Source organism: Vidua macroura, chromosome 3 (genome assembly GCF_024509145.1).
Source record: "Vidua macroura isolate BioBank_ID:100142 chromosome 3, ASM2450914v1, whole genome shotgun sequence".
In the NCBI taxonomy this organism is placed as follows: domain Eukaryota; kingdom Metazoa; phylum Chordata; class Aves; order Passeriformes; family Viduidae; genus Vidua; species Vidua macroura.
In genome coordinates this window covers 50769984-50786670 of record NC_071573.1, presented here as the reverse complement: position 1 = coordinate 50786670, position 16687 = coordinate 50769984, and the positions used below count along the sequence as shown (strand labels likewise).

Genomic DNA, 16687 nt, shown 5'->3' with positions numbered 1-16687 from the left:
CTATTTGATTTTTGAATAAAGCATGGGTTTTTCATTAGCTGGCAAATGCACTAGAGAAGCATCTGCTGCCATAGCAACAGCTGTCTTTCCAGAGGCAGTTTCTGAGCATCCATCACAGGAGCAGGACTTGATGTCAGAGTGTCCTGGAAAGAACACCAACAAGGGGCCTCTCCTGCACGGCGCTAGAAAATAACACCAGTGGAGTGACGTTTGCCAGAAGAGAGAGAGACACTACAACTGAAGCATTACCTGGAAAGAGAAGCAGTGTTCTGGAAATGAAATAATCTAGCTTATTTCCTCCATTCCTTAGCATTTGACACTCTCCTGTATCTATTGCATTCACAGCTTTTTAACTCAAGGAAATTACATAAGGAAATACTGGAGGTACCTTATGCTTGCCTGATGTGCCAGAAGATGGCAGAAGGGAAGTGTTTTGGTAATAGGTAAGGAGAGGCTGATGTCCAGACATGCTATAACATACTACTCTTAACATATGTGACCTGAAAAATTAATAAAAACTATATAAAAAAAAAATTAAAGTTACCTGAAGCATAAAATGTCTGTCTTGTGCATCCTCCAGCCTCAAATCCTGATTGTCAAGATGAGATTTCAGACGGATCAAAAATTCATTCTGCCTGTTGATGTCTGTTGCCAAGATCAGGGAGCCCAACTGCTGCTCAATGTCCTGTCTGCAATGAAGGTAAATAAGCCCTTTTAATCGTGGAATCATTCAACATTAAGAGCTCAAAACAACCTACTTTGGATCACTGGAGCTCCCTCTTTCTTTATGGAATCAGTCTGATCTGTTTGGTCAGTCTCTGATGGGTTTTGCAGGGTACAACTGTTCTACCTGCCCAAATGGGTTCAAGAAGAATAGATAATGTAGAAGAAAAATGCTTGTTGGCACAGGTTGTTCTGAGAGCTTCTGAAAAGTGCTAGGACAGTACAAAAAGACCCACCCTGAAACAACAGCATGTTGCATCAAGAAAAATGCTCACGTCTTACTTCAGCTGCTCAGAGCTGAGCAGTGAATACTGCAACTTTGAAGTTGCAGTCAAAGCTGTGAAGGTCTAGACTGAAGTCCATTAAAGTTGCTGGTCTGATGCAAAGAATTTCTGGAGGGATACAGAGCTTACTGCTTCCAGGTAACTTGTTTATATTCTTGGTAGGGTCACCTGCGATTTAAAATGTATTACTGCAGTCTGTTCACTGTCTCAATCTCCCATCCTTGGTGGGACTAACACAAGTAAAAAGCTAGCGCAACTTGGCCAAGGTGCTCATGTGGCTGCTCTTTTTTTGCTTTATCCATAAAGCCTGAACCACATTCCCTCAGTGATACGTGAAAGTCCAGAGCAGTCTTGATGCTCCTTGACCAACTCCTTCAATGTCCTGTTTTTAATCATTAAATCTTTCCATATTTGGTTGGTGCTATGAAAGATGAAAAATGCCAACAATCCATCTGACCAAGTCCACTCTTGCTGGGACTCCTCATGTTCCTGGTGCTGAGAATGGCCATTCCTGTGCTGCAGAAGTGGGTAGGTCTTAAAAAATACTTCCGTTGTGTAACTTTGTCTCATGATTTCACAGTGGCACCAAGAAGGGGCAGGAAGTTCAGCCTATTTTGAAGTCTGGGCCTCTTTTCCAGTGTGCTTTTAAGAAGGGAGAAGGAGGCCATGGCCTAATTTCAGTGATTCTGGTGGACACTTACGTGACCTCCTTGGGCAGGTGGGCGAGCAGCCGTGACTCTCGAAGCATGCCTATGGTAGAGCGCCAGTGGTGGTTCTCCAGCACTGACACGTTCTGGGGAGGAATAACACCAGTAAACACAAGGATTAGGATGGTATCCATGGTACAGTTACACATAGGGATTTGCCATATCACATGATACCCAGAGCTGGCTGGACATGCTGTAACATGAACCTAAAATGTGTGCTTTTCAGCCACAGTTGGATTAGAATAATTGGTCTAGATTTCTACAGTTAAGGACCTTGTGCTTTTGGGTTTCTTAGCTAAGGTCAGCCCTAGAGGCCTGTTGCTCTGTTGTGAACAGAGGAGCTAATCTCATCTGAGTGAGAGGTAGTTTGCATTCTAGCAGATTTATTAACAAATAAATTAAAGCAGGAGTGCAAAAGCGTATTTTTACCTCCTACTAATTCTAGGCTGACTTTTCAGCATCTACAGTTTGAATGCAGCACGGACAAGAAAATGAAAACTAAACTGCCAAATTTCCCTTTGAGTCAGGGAACTGGAAGCTGCCTGCAGCTGTTCAGTCAAAGCAAGAGGAATAGCAATACTGCTGAGCATTTGCAGGCTTCAGCAACTTAGTCTGCAACAAATTTTGACTCCTCTTTGTTTCCTTGTTTTCAACTAAGTGGAACCAAAGTTAGGTCAGAAAAAAACTGCTAGGGAGCTGAAACTGAGCTTTCTAGGTTATCAGTAAATTACAACAAATTTGGTATCTTATGTCTGATGACTTGAAATTATTATCCTAACACAGTGCATTTTCCCATCATCACTTGTTTAGTTCACAGAGTACTTTCTACCCCAAAATGCCTCAAAAATGTCACTTGTTCAGAAACCTCTTTCATCTGTTCCCTGTTTTGCAGTAGCTGAGCACTGGATAAGAAAAACAAAACTAAACACAAACAAACCTTTTGAGCAGGCAGCAGAACAAGAACTCCACCCTGTCACTGCCAGCTGGGAAAGTGGAGTCAGAATCCCTCTCTCCAGCCACTGTTGACCTCTAGCTCTCTCACACACAGTCCCTCCCATAGCTCTGAGGTTTTGCTGCCATAGTAGTGCCTTTCCTGTGGGACATGATGTGCAGCTTCCACTTTTCCAAGAGGGACTGAGCAGTATTTTCTGCCTAAGACTTCCCCATCTTCCTTTGTAGTCCTGTCATATCTAATGACTATTAAAAAACTAAACATTGCATAACCAAGATCCAATGTGCATTTTGATCATCTTGCCTAGTGCAAAGGTGAGAGTAAAAATTGGATTCACTTCCTATCACAGTACTTTACACAGTGCTTTTTGCTGCTTCTGAATTCACAGAAACAATGTTGCTTTGGTATTTCTCTGGGTTTGTCTGTTTGTTTCCCTTACAGAAATCACAGATTCTGGAGGAAAAAAAAACCAAGGTAAAACCAAATCCAAAACTTTCAAACCATGTAAAAACCAATTCCTTTTCTTAGGAAGAGCTGATGGACTCAGATCACAACATCAATTATGCAATACAGAAATTACTTTTGACAGGAATTCTGTTCATTTGCCAACTTAAATATCCCTCTTCTCCTTTTGCCTAAATACATCAGGATGGACTTTTGCAACCCTACACTTTGACCAAGAAAAATAAGATAATGTAATATGACATAATAACAAAATTTTTGGTTGGTTTTTTTTTTTTTTTTTTTCACCTACCAAGTCATAGAGCTGAATACTGGTCCCAAGAGTCACCCCAAGGCCACAGGCTGCCATCTTCCTACTAAATTGGACAAACTCTATCTGGCTTTTGGGAAGGCTTACTTTTTAAGACAGTGCCTGTGTGCACAGTTTCCTGTGACCCTGGCCTGACTGCATCCTTGAAACCTTGCAACCAGGGAGATCCCCCTTGGAGCATCCCTTCCACCGTGGCAGCCTTACTTGCTGTGAGGAGCTGCTTCAGCAGCACCTGCCTCAAAGAGGGAATTACACTCCATGGATACAGCTGCTCCTTGGCCATACTGAAGGCCAGCCAGAATAGGGCTGAGGCATCTGAGACCTGATGCAGACATCTAAGATTCATCCAATTAGTAGTTACTCATAGGAAAAAAGCACATTGAGATAGTCATCTCAGAGTATTTCCACTTCTCTAAGTTTCTGCTCTTTGCCTGCTGCTATAAGGGGAACCTCAAATTGATAGCACTGCACTGTTTAGTTTCCCACACTGAAACTACAGGGAGGAGGGAAAAGGAAAGGTCATGTTAACAAGCAACAACTAAGCATGAAGTCATATGACTCTCCTCTTAAATGTAAGGAGCCAGAATCCCTGAAGCGGCTGCCAGTAATTAGTAGAGTCAGCTATTCCCCCTAGGAACACACTACTGCTTTATTAAGACTAATTGCCATGAGCTATCTGATCACCCAGGCTGGTGGGAGACAACCCATGCAGGGAAAGTCTCTGTGCTGGCTTGCAGACTGGGGCTCTCAGCTCTGCTTCACGTGGTGTTCTGGTTTTTAAAAAAAACTGAGTAGTGCAGCTTTGCTTTAAAGGCTGCACTATAGGAAGCTTCTGTCACATTTACAGCCCAATCCCAGTAGATTGCTATAACAAAGACTTCAAGACTATGACAGTTTGTTTTGCTTAAGCTACCACAATATTTCCAATCCGTTACTTAGTCTGAGCTATTCAAACCACTGCATTCAACATACACATCGGAAAAAGAACAGTAACTTGAAGAGAGGAAGACTTGCTACTAACTATATGCAGAGCAAACTTCAATTTTAATTCAAAGTCAAAGGGGATCAGAATTTCTTTCAATCTCTTCAATCTATTCTTACTCATTGAGCAGTTGGTTTAACTACAGAATGTTAAACAGTCAAAAATTACACTTATAATCAGAAGTGTTGCTTTTAAGGAAGACTGCATAAGAGAACTGTTTTTACTGATGCCCAAAATGTACTTTCCTATTTCCAGCTTACTTACATTAAAGTTGTAAAGTGTCCTTTCATGGTTTTCTGAAATCTGTTTTGTACTACATAGGTTGTATGTGATCTATCCACACTTCTAAACTTTTACCATTCATTTAAAAGCCAGACAATACAAGTCAGAAGTGAAGTCTGCATCACATTACAAGGAATGCTGTTGTGCTCCTCACAGAAAACTAAGTGACCTCCAGACCACTAGAGTCACCTTCTATGCTTTCAAAGGTCCTTGTAATGCTGGAGATTTCAAAGAATTATTTTATCTTTGTAGAAAATTATGGTGCGTGCAATCACGTGCAACAGACCTTAGAATATTACCCTACAGATTACAAAACAGAAGTGTCTTGCATCATAAAATATAGATTTCATTTGAAAATAAATACTGAAAGCTCTGAAGTCCTTGGTGATGTCTTCCTGAAACATGACTCTTCTTACACAGGCACTTCAGAAGCTGTCAAACACTTTACATCTTTGTCAAGAACTGACCTACCTCATTTTACAAAACCTTTTCTTCTAAATGTAAATGTAAAGTTTTAATTTAAATGTCAAGCGACATTTAAAATCATAGAAAGTCCATACATGGATAAGTCCAATGTCTCAATGACAGATGATTGCCAGCTCTGTTAAAATTTACTTTCATTTGATCCTTTTGCTGATTAATCCCAGCAGTTCTGTGGCTCTGTACTTAAAAACCAAAAATCTAAGAACTTTGTTTCGGTTTCAAGCACATGTTAAAGTACATGTTTTAAAGACTATTCACTAAATCTAAATTTTTGACTAAAAATGTTTTCAGCAAAGCTTTTTTCCAGGAGTTATTTTTATTGGCATCCATCTACCGTACACTACTAAGATCTTTGGAAACAACGTGGGATCATTTTCAGTTAAAATAACTCAAACTTGCCAGTGAATGTCCTTAAGTAGGGTACTTCAGATCTCATTTGCTGTTGAAAGATTGCATTTTCTGCTTTGTCACTGCCTTTTCTAACCAACATTTGTAAGTACATTCAAACCAAAATACCTGAGCAGAAACCACTTCTCCAAGATACTAGTATTTTAGCTGTATGTCTTTCAGATTAGCCTGATTTTTCAACCTAATTCTAAAGTACTGTTTGCCACTATTAATTTGAGACGGAATTGTTTGTACCTTTTCAAAAGACAAGGAGTTTTGTGGAATGGCTCTACTCACTCCTCTTCAAAAAACCCTTACCATTCCCAAAGTACTGCAGCGTAGGCCCCTGGCTTTTTTCCCTCCTCACTCAGCTGGCCTGATGTTTATAAAAGACTGGACCAGAAACATATGGGTATGACATAATAAACTGCATCAGCTTATGACGAGGCCAGTCACATTTTCAATGTTTGAGCATAACTGTGCCTTGGCTGGGTCTCCCACAGTCCAGCCCATTCCCATGTCTGAGGGCAGGACAGTTGCACCATTACACAATCCACTTCTTATGGGAAAACCCAAACGTTGCTTGTGTAGGGTAGAAAAAGAGAGACTCTTTTATCAAGCAGTAAGCACATCACAGCAATCTCTCAATTTGCTAAGTATGTGTATGTAGCTATTAGTGAGTCTTCTTCAGGTAGGTTAATTTTAAATGCAGGATATTCTGTTTCTGACAACCTCCACGAAGGCTGAAATTGACTCTTCCGAAGTGGCTGGAAAGCAGCCCAGTGGGAGTGCTGGCTGACAGCTGACTGAACATGATTCAGTGTGTGCCCAGGTGGCCAAGAAGGCCAGTGGCATCCTGGCCTGTGTCAGGAATAGTGTGGCCAGCAGGACCAGGGCAGTGACTGTCCCCCTGTACTCGGCACTGGGTGAGGCCACACCACGAATGCTGCGTCCAGTTCTTGGCCCCTCACTTTAAAAAGGACACTGAGGTGCTAGAGCATGTCCAGAGAAGGGCAACAAGACTCATGAAAGGTCCAGAGAACATGTCTTACAAGGAGTGGCTGAGGGAACTGGGGGTGCTTAGCCCAGAGAAAAGGTGGCTCGGGGGGGACCTGATTGCTCCCTACACCTACCTGAAATGAGGCTGTAGAGTCTCTCCTGCCATGTCTGCAGTGAGAGGACCAGAGGGAATGGCCTTAAACTAAGACAGGGGAGATTCAGATTAGATAGTAGAAAATAATTGTTACTGTTAGGGTGGTCAGGCACTGAAACAGGTTGCCCAGGGAGGTGGTCAAGTCACTGTTCCTGGAGGTGTTTAAGAGGTGTCTGGATCTGGTGCTGGGTGAACAGCTGGGTTGGATATGATCATATTAAAGGTCTCTCACAGCCTTCATGATTCTATGAGTCTGTGATTCTAAAGGCTAGAAATCACTACTAACTCCATTTACTACCTGTGAATTATGGTTAATGCAACCAAAATTAAGATTTGCTCTGGCAGCAAATTGCTCTGGCACATTGTATATATAAGTACATGTAAAGAATAGAGAGATGTGCATATATAATAACAACGTATACATGTGTGTGGAGATTACACTCATAGGACAGTTTTTAGATAAAATACAAAGCTACAATGATTGCCATGGGCCAAAATCTCAAATATATTCAAAAAGGACCACAAAAATCAGACAGCATGGGTTCACTGCTAATTACTGAACAAGACAGTCTGTGTTTTTGTTTCAGAAAATCTACTACTGCTTGCCAGAGCTGAAAGGATGTATACTAGGTGAAGGACAACTCTGTACTTATCCCAGACTTATGTTTCTCTCTGAGATCTTTCACTGGTTGCTCTTAGAAACAGGATACTGGTCTAGACAGCCTGTGGTGTGACCTAGTGGCTTTCTTGAAGTTCTTTCTTTGTATCTTGATGAATGTTACTGTAAATGTCTGCGACTTTTCCTTTGGTTTCATCTCTTTTCCATTTTTTTTTTTTATGCAGTGCTCATTAAGTGTTTAATTTTACTACAGCCATATGAAGCAAAGGTTTCCTTTAATGTAATACCAATTTAGAGCATGCCTGCTGCTTATTTGCTCACTGAAAGAAGATGAGATCTTCTTGTCATGATTTTAACTGTCCTACCTACAGTTCCTCACCCTAGATGATCTACACCAGAAACAGCCCAGACAAGTGATCTGGCTTAAATGTCCTCAAAAAAAATCTGACATTTCCACCTATTTTCCTGTATCAGCTTTGCTCTAAGAAGTGACACCCAGTGAGGTGCTTGACTGAAATTGCCCAGACTCTAAAGTGCAGGATTACTTGACCTGCATCCTCCCATTGCCAGATTTTGGTATTAAAAGTTCACCACAAATTGCTTAAACTCTCCTTGACTGCATTTTTTATGTTAGCAACTTGATGAGCAGTTTTACCTGGTACAAGCTGGCAAGGTGGTGCTTAGTTTTAATCAGGAAGGGTTGGTTGACCCCTGGGTGATCCACATCATGAGCTGCAGCAGCGAGTAGTCCAAGCATGATGTCCGATGGGGTGAGGAAGTTGGCAAGCTGAATCATCACACATTAATCACAATAAGAACATGAATAGTAAATACTTTTTTTGGTAAATAAACAAACCAGCTGACATCATGGCATAGATTGGGTGTGTTGGCATTTGTACACAAATGTCAAATATAAATTTTGTGAACAATGTTTTTAAGGTAAATGTTGAACATACATCTATAAAGATATTATTCTACATAATCATCTTTTATTACAGTTTGTATTTCTTATCTCTTTATTACTCATGGCAATATAAGGATTGTTGTAATAGAAGGACTTCAACATAGTCTCATTTGGTTTAAAAAGCAAACAGGTAGGCTGGCAGGTTGGCGTATGTTAGCATCCATTGTAAGAGCTCTGCCTCTCCAAGTATTTAGTAATACCAACAAAAGATTAGGCTTCAATTTTCTAGCACAATACTGTGTTATAAAATGCAGTTTATCAACTTCTGAAATTTCAGCCTTGGCTGTTAAATATCTATCTCAGTTCAAGTATATGTATTTTATTAGGGAACATAATTTACCTTTCTAACTTCAAACATTCAAGTTGGAAAACCTGTCCAGATTTTTTTCTGCTACAGGGCTCATTTAGAAGCAAAAAAAGGTAGTCTTAGCAGTTTCTGTTTGTGAGAGTGAGGCAGTTATTACCAGCCCAATGAGTCTGTACAGAGTACAGGTCTATGAGATGAAAGAAGCATCCTGAGGTCAGAACTGATGAGCAGTATGGTCCAGGTTCGGGATGTTGTCTGTCCTCTGCACTTCCTGGCAAGAAAGGACTTGCAAATCTTGCAGGAGATGAAAATACAGGAAAGGTGGGGCCTGCTTCTGTCCTCACCATTGCTATATTCTTGTGTAACAAACTGCTAGTTCTAGCAGAACATCCTTTCATTTGAGCCAAGCCAGAAAAGATTAGTTATGTTCTTATACTATGTTTCAACACAGCACTATCACAATGCCTTCTAGTAACACACAAGGCAACACCACTCTGATGCTGTAAGAACTTGCAGCAGCAGTCAAATACTCGTGCAGAGGACACCCTGCAACAGACCCATCTGAAGGGACTGTTTTCACCTTTCCTGGTGAAATTGTACCTAATTTGGTATTTTGAAATAGTGATGTGGAGAGCTTATGCTCTGAGGTGGCTGAGGCACAGACATGCATTGCCTCCTTCTGAGTTTGGTGGGAGAAGAACTTCAAGCAGTTCACCACAGCTGGGTCACAGCGCCGTGGTGGCTGGAGCTCATACGGCAGGACTTAGACAGGATGCCTGCGTGATGAGAAGTGACTCTCACAGCTTGACTGAAACATCTGTAATCTGTAGCTGAGGCTGCTCCTGACTTGTTGCTGACTTCCAGCACGCCATCACTTTCTGCTGTCTAGAAGTATCTCTTGGGGGTTTTATTTCAACCCTGGGAAAAAAAATCTGAGAACCATCTGAAAGCAACATTGGTGTGAAAGGTTGTGATTACCTTGGGTTCCCTCAGATAGCAGTGCATAGCTTGTGTGACATCAGCGGCATGGACAGCATTGTGGTATGGGTTCTGGCTATGGTAATCTTCTTGAACCATAACTGCAAATAAAACAGAAAATAAAGATTCCTTAGTCTCTGAATGCCATGGCCACAAATGGGAACTGGACTTAAAATACAATCTGAGGTTTTGCAGTCAGCTGCCTGAGGAGTTTCTTCAAATAGCTGTAGCTTATTTAAATTGCTGCTTTTATCAGGGCACCTTTAGAGAAAAAATGCATGAAAGGATTTGTGAGGCCCAAGGGGATATACTGGGTCTAGTGCATAAATCACCTCTTTCTTGCCTTAGTGAAGGCTCTCATTGAGGAGTAAAATAAACAAGGAAGAGAAGCAAATTTATCCACAACAGAGTGTAATTATTTAGGCTGCTGTTGTAGGGTAGTAGTGTGCCATTAAGGCAGTATCACCTATTTTACGGCAGCAGGGAGTGAGACCCTGATATCCTGCCATGATTTGTTATTTGAGTAATGAACTACAGGCAAAGGCATTCCTACACCCCCCAGGGGAAGAATCAAAAAAACTCAGCATTGGGGTATTCACAGCAAAATCTCCTGTGACAATTTTAGTCACATCTGTGTGTTCACTTTAAAATGCCAGTCCCTCTTGCTTCAGTTTGCAGTGCTGGAACCGGTCCAGCTGGACCAGGAGCACCAACCTCTTAACTCTCAGCTTTCTCTCAGACAGAAAAATCATTGAGATGTGTGCTTCATATCCCTCTGTTCCTTTCAGCAGTGTGTGCACCATTACGTGGTCGTGGGACACCACCACATGAGCGCTGGAAGCTGCATGTGATCTTGCCTAAAGCGCCCTCCTAGACACGATCAAATTAATCAAATGGAAAGCCAACGGGCACATCTCCCATGGCGCTCACTGCCAGCACGAGCAGCGCCAAAGGAAGTCCAAGCCTTCTGTTTGTTTCCAGCCGCATCTGGAGGTACAGCGGGTAATCTCTTAAACTGTGAGTTTAGACCGCTAGTTCTAATTGCCCGACTATCCGTGTCACGTCTGCCCACAGGAGTTAGAAACATCAGGGAGATTTTGTCTGTCTCCGCACCAGAGGAACACTTTCCAGAAGCAACAATTAGGCAGTCTTAAAGAAGAGACCCTGCTTTGGAAACTCTGCTTGACAGCATGAAAAACTGGCATTTAGCTGCTTTCAAAAAGTGATGCAAAAAGTAATTGATTTTGGCCAATTTCTTCTTTTGGTTCACTGACAGCATGGGGCTAATATTTCTGTTGGCAGTAACAGCAGCAGGGGCTTTCATCAACACTGTTCAGTGTAGACAGGACAGCTTGATATAATTTGTTAAATTTTCCACATAAGCTTTTAACTGCCCTGGGTCTCAGTGGCCTTTTAGTCACTAAAATAATTACACTGCACCACAATTGTACTGTGCACACATAGGTTCTGCAGTGTCTGTCTGTCTGTGTGGGCCCAATCTAGCCACATCTCTGCATGGCATATCTTATTTTAAATCACCAGTGTGATTGTGGTGCTGGGATGCTTCAGCCCAATGCAGAGCCTTTTGAAATCCCTCCACTGACTAGGTACTGAAACAAGTACTTGAATGCCTGCAAACTATATGCTGATGTATATCATGGACATCTTTTACTGAAGTATTTCCAATGACATCATCATTTTTACACAGATAGACCAAGCCAGTGCCTTCTCTGATGCTCTACTTAAGCTATAAACTTCATTCAAAGATGGCGTTGAGGTGCGCACTTACCAAAAAACCTGTGTAATGTAACCATGTCTAACTGGAAATGGTGAATAAGTCCATGCACGTTGAAGAGGTGACAAAGCAGTGTTACGAGACTGTTTCCTAAAAGCAGAAAGGAACAACTCTTAGATTCCCTTTACATGTAGTTACAAACAAAGCAAGGCTAAAAATCTGGGTAATTTCCTATTAGTCAGCTCCTATCACCTCATCTCCAATGAAGTGAGCTTAGATGATTCTCATGTACTCAGAAGTCACTTATACAAATTACTCCTATATGTAATCAAGACTTGATGGAAAGGTTGTACCAATGGAGTGCCGTTCTTGTGTCTAGATGCCATGAAGTTACATTTGCTGTTTCAACATGACAGTCAAACTGTGGTTTTAACTGGAAGAAGGCAAACTGACATGATTTTAACAAAATCTTTTGACAGGCTTGTCTGAGAGCGACATAATTTTCATAATTCAGGTCTATCATCAGAAACAACAGAACCAAGCGTGGCTTTTCTGCCACTTTGGTTTGCCATATTGTACTAATTAATTAATTACTAAAAAGCAGGAGTTTGGAATGAATTTTTTTTATTTTGCATATGGCTGCATAAACATGTAATTAACCCATGTAACCTAGCTCAGCTACAACTGCATCTTGTAACAATGACACAGACAGGAAAAATGAGTTGCAGCATTTACATTCTCAAGTCCCACTATAATGCTGCAAGGGCCTTATTGTAAATCCAATACTGGGAACACTGGCAAAATTGAGCCTTACTAGTATTACATGAACAGCTATACATAAACACAGTATTTTAAAAAGTTTGCACTGCTTAATTCAGCGTCACTCTTTCCAGTGACACTTTCTAACATAAAAGTTAGAAAAAACCCCAAACCAACCAACCCATACTACACATAAACAAAGTTTGAAGGGAGTCTTTTCTTATTTAATGTAACTCAGGAAGGAAAATAAGTATCTGTATGAAGAACACATGGAAACTTACTTGGTCTTGACTACTGAGCAGGGGCACAGAAAGATAATTTAGAAGAACTACGCTTTTGCTTCCCAGGCAATCTACAATCCTTTTCACTCTTCACTGCCAGCCACTCAGCTGAATGACCCTCTAAACCAACTTTTTTCTACATTTTCTGCCCCAACCAAACCTAATTAGTCTGGGGTGAGGAATGAGGGATCTCAGTTCTCTGAGCAGTACAGAAAGGGGAAAGGTGTGATCATTACCCTCTCTAGCAGTTACATGATCAAGGGGTATTGTCTGGACATTTGTGGGGAAGGGGGATGGTTTCACAGACATGTATTTAGAGAAAACATTTCGCTGATTTTTACTCTCTTAATAAATTTCCTAATTTTTGCTGCTAAACAGAAGCAAGGGTATCTTCACTCAAATGTCTTTAGTATTGATAGAAATTGACTGATTATGGATATCTGGATTTATTGACCAATGTATCTAACAGGTATATTTAAAGTGGCTTGGGAGTTTCACAGGCAAATGAAACAGAAACATCTCTTGAAAAGGTGACAACAACAAATGTAGGGGATTAGATTAGTACAAAAGCACACTTGAAACACTACCCTATAGTTCAGGAAAAGCCTGAAAAAGCTCCAGGATGTGATTTTAATAGAGGTTAAAATGTGGCCAATTTATCTTCAGTAACCTGAACTGGAAACATTTAGCAAACAATTAATGATGGATTTTTTTTTAATAGTCATATACAAGAGATAGTAAAATAAAGACTTAAAGAATTTACTTACCATTTGTCAAGCGATCAAACAAGAAAATGTCAAAATCCCACATTCCCACTTTGGATAGCATATGCTGGAAAAAACAAATGTGGAAAGGCCAGTGACTGGTATGTCACACTGTAAAGCAGATTTATATTATTATTACACATTAATCAGTCACAGGATTGGTTACTACAGCTTTAAAGTTTTTTTCGAGAAACCTATAGTGGTCATATTTGAAATATCAGAAATCAGGCTCATGCGGCTGTACTGCAAATGATATCACTTGCACTTTTGACTGAGAAGGTTTTGAACATAACATTAAAATAACTTCTAAATGGAACTCAAAACAATAAATAATATAAACCAAAATATTATGAAAATATTCCCTTTTACTGCACAAATGCTGTATTGTTTCTTCATGTCCCCAGACTGTCAGTGCAAATGCTCTTAGGTTTCTAATACAGTGTTTTAAAATCTTAGGTCTCATGGTGAATATGAGTTACAATGTGCTAAACAAAGAAGAACACAGGAATAACTTTTATAAATTCAGATACAGTGCTACTGTTAAGCCCACTCAGACATGCAGAAGAATCCATCATTACCTACAACTGCAGTGTTTTTACAGCTACATCAGTTGAGTCAGGAGAGTGATTTTGGACTACCTCTATGACCTACAGTGACATATGTGTGAATGAAATACACATTCACTCCCTTCTCTAGTCTACATTCAAACAGTTCTGGATTCTTAATTACTTTCTAACACCTAGCATATAATGTCCTCCAGGAGAGAATAAAAATTGCCTAGGCATATAATCCCAATGCCATCAATTGTGCAAGTTTTGCTAGAAAATACTATTCAAAGTAAGTGTAAGAGCTGCAAAATAATTATATTTTGATCACTGCTAAGTTTGCAGTCAATGTTCCATGTTTCCTAGCCTTTGCCACTATGGAGAGCTATTGTAGGTTGTCTAATAGCTGTTCCATATCAGATGAGACACCTGTCTTTTTTCAAGTGGATGAACTAAATGCTGTGTCAGGGCTGCACTTAAATCAGTAACTTAACCTGAAATCCTTCACTCTTTAATAAATCCATATTATAATTTCAGTTGTTGGAATCTGAAAATGCTGAATAGATTTAGCAACATTTTCTGTTCCTTTGAGACCTAAGCCTTTAAGGCTGTAACCACAAATGAGGAATGGACAATCTGTTGTGAGATAGGCATATAATATGGATAATTTAAGAAAGATCAGCCAGGAATTTGGTTATCTGAAGACTAAAAAAAACTGACACTCTCTGTAGTATTATTAAAAGAAATGGAGATCTGGAGACCTGTCTTACCCTTGCTTGCCCAAGGTAGTCCTCATCCAGTAGGTACAGAGAGGCTTGTGGTACAATTCCACGCAGTAACCGGGATGCATGGAAATATCTCTGGAAACTTAACAGTCTTTTCACTTTTTTCTTGGTGCCGATTTCCCCTGAGAGAGTAGTATCTGTGAAAAGCAATCAGTACAGAAACCATGAAATCCGAGATGATGGATGACATTATCAGTTTAATACGAGAAATATCAAACACTTTAAAATAGCAATACAAAAATCATGGAGTTCACGCTTCTTGCCAAGCCACATGAAAGAGCAGTATTCTAATCACTTCAGCATAATATATTTGTTTATTTTAGAAAGGAAATATGTTCCAGGAAAGAGAAGACTATTGTAGGTTTTGGAAGATCTGAGTTCAGTACACTGCCTGCCACAGCCTTTAATGTGACCCAGCTCAGTCACTGGGGCAAGGGGGTGATACATCTCCTAACTGTAGGTGTTAGGGGGAGCCTAAATTACTAGGCAGAGTTAGGTACAGGAAAGCTGCTCTTACCCTCTCTGCCTCTGTTCCCTAACTATACACTGGAAAATAACATTACTTTGATACCTCACAGGAGGTGTCATTGGAATGTATTAAAAATTGCACAGCACTGCAAGTACAAGGTGATCTTGGGTATAAAATCAAAAAAGTGACACCAAAAAAGAACTCAAAATACAGTTTGAAAACACAAATGTGTGACCCACTTTTGGAAAAGGAAATAAAAGAGAGAAATAAGTAAAAATAGGTTAATAATCTGATTGCATTTTCTGCTGTCATTTCTACATATTAAAGCAAATTATAAATTAAGAAAATATTTCAGCTGTGCAATGAGGAAAGCAAGTATATTCAGATAGTACAGGCATTTCTGGTTACACAACTGAAAATGTTCTTTTCATTCAGTACCAGGATAATTCTAATTCCCTAGTGCTGTATTATGAGATTTTCATATAGAGTTAAATGTGACACAAAAACCAAGGCAGTTTTTATACAGTGATTAAATTACCTTATTGTTAGTAAGAAAAATATGGAGGCTTTCTAAAACTCATAATGGTTTAGGTAATTTCATCTGAACTTTTAACAGAACCTCACTCAGTTGTGGTGTTTTCATTTTGCAGTCTGGTATAAGTTTTGGAAAAAAGAGACAACAGAAACTGGACGGTTGGTCGAAAGTAACAAGATACAACACAGTTTTATTTGTAAGACAAACCTTGTAAGAAACTGAAGACTGAAGATTAAACAGTCCTTTGAGAGAACAGTAATGGTTTCTTGAGATAAGAAGCTCCACAGCAATTCACTGGATTTCAAGTTTAAGTAAGAGCTCACAAAAAATATCTAGACACTGAAGCCAACTCTCTGTTCTCTTTTTTCCCCAACACTTTTTATGAAAAAACACTAAATGTTTGTTCTACTGTGAAATTAAAATAGCACTTTGTCTGCTGTTTCTATGGGTGGTATTATTCTGAGAGGATTTTCAGAGAAGTCGCTAAGGTTTTTTTGGATCATGGATGGTTCAGGATTTGATTTCTCTACAGCAGATGTGCAAGCACCCTCTGTAGCAAGTTTCTTCCTTATTAAGTAATCCAACAGCTACTGAGTGGCACAAAGTCAGTAATAACATCCCAAAAAAGCCATCTTTACGTACTGAGGATCAATATAACTTCCAACATCAGTAAGCCTCATGGTTCTTATGCACAGTCCAAAGACCTCACTGCGTCTTAATAATATAAAAGCACAAAATAACGTCATTGCATCTTGACAAGCCATGTGGTTTCCAGAATGAAAACAGTAACAACACCACTACTGTACTAGCCTGAGGGTCAGGTTTTCATTTATGATGTGCCAGCACCTGCCTTGATTTTCTCACACATTTTAAAAGCTGAAACAATTTCATGGCCTGTTGAAGGAGTGACTAATGTAGGTGTGAACAGTTACCCAGTGGCAGCAACATGTGGAAGAACCAGTAGACTTGCTTTCTTATTTCTTTTCATTTATATAGGGCTGCTACGAAATGGCTGTCATTCAATTTAATTCCTGGATAACAAAACACCCTTAAAATAAATTCACTTTTTAAACCTGTGTTAGCTGTTTCTTGACTTTCCAACTTTCCTATTTCCACCTTAGCCCACAAGCTGTCACTACTTTCAGGTAACAAGTTTAAATTTTGAAGTACAAAAAACTTCACTTTTTTACATTAAAAATTAGAAATCGCTCCCACTAATTT

General features: G+C 39.9%; 1 protein-coding gene and 1 long non-coding RNA gene across 5 annotated transcripts in view; one reads left to right on the top strand and one right to left on the bottom strand.

Annotated features, from left to right (window-relative positions):
- PDE7B (phosphodiesterase 7B) overlaps positions 1 to 16687 on the bottom strand; it is a 168893-nt gene that overhangs the window by 10873 nt on the left and 141333 nt on the right. For all 4 annotated transcript variants that reach the window (XM_053973205.1, XM_053973207.1, XM_053973206.1 and 1 more), the window contains 7 exons: positions 14448 to 14599; positions 13136 to 13199; positions 11383 to 11478; positions 9594 to 9694; positions 8000 to 8131; positions 1709 to 1800; positions 545 to 689 (listed from right to left, as the gene is read on the bottom strand). In XM_053973205.1, the coding sequence (XP_053829180.1) occupies positions 545 to 689; positions 1709 to 1800; positions 8000 to 8131; positions 9594 to 9694; positions 11383 to 11478; positions 13136 to 13199; positions 14448 to 14599 (782 nt within the window). The remainder of the gene's footprint in view (positions 1 to 544; positions 690 to 1708; positions 1801 to 7999; positions 8132 to 9593; positions 9695 to 11382; positions 11479 to 13135; positions 13200 to 14447; positions 14600 to 16687) is intronic.
- LOC128804898 (uncharacterized) lies at positions 156 to 16470 on the top strand. Its single transcript, XR_008436223.1, has 4 exons — positions 156 to 443; positions 581 to 700; positions 10382 to 10610; positions 15582 to 16470. It is a non-coding gene; the product is annotated as an uncharacterized LOC128804898 (long non-coding RNA).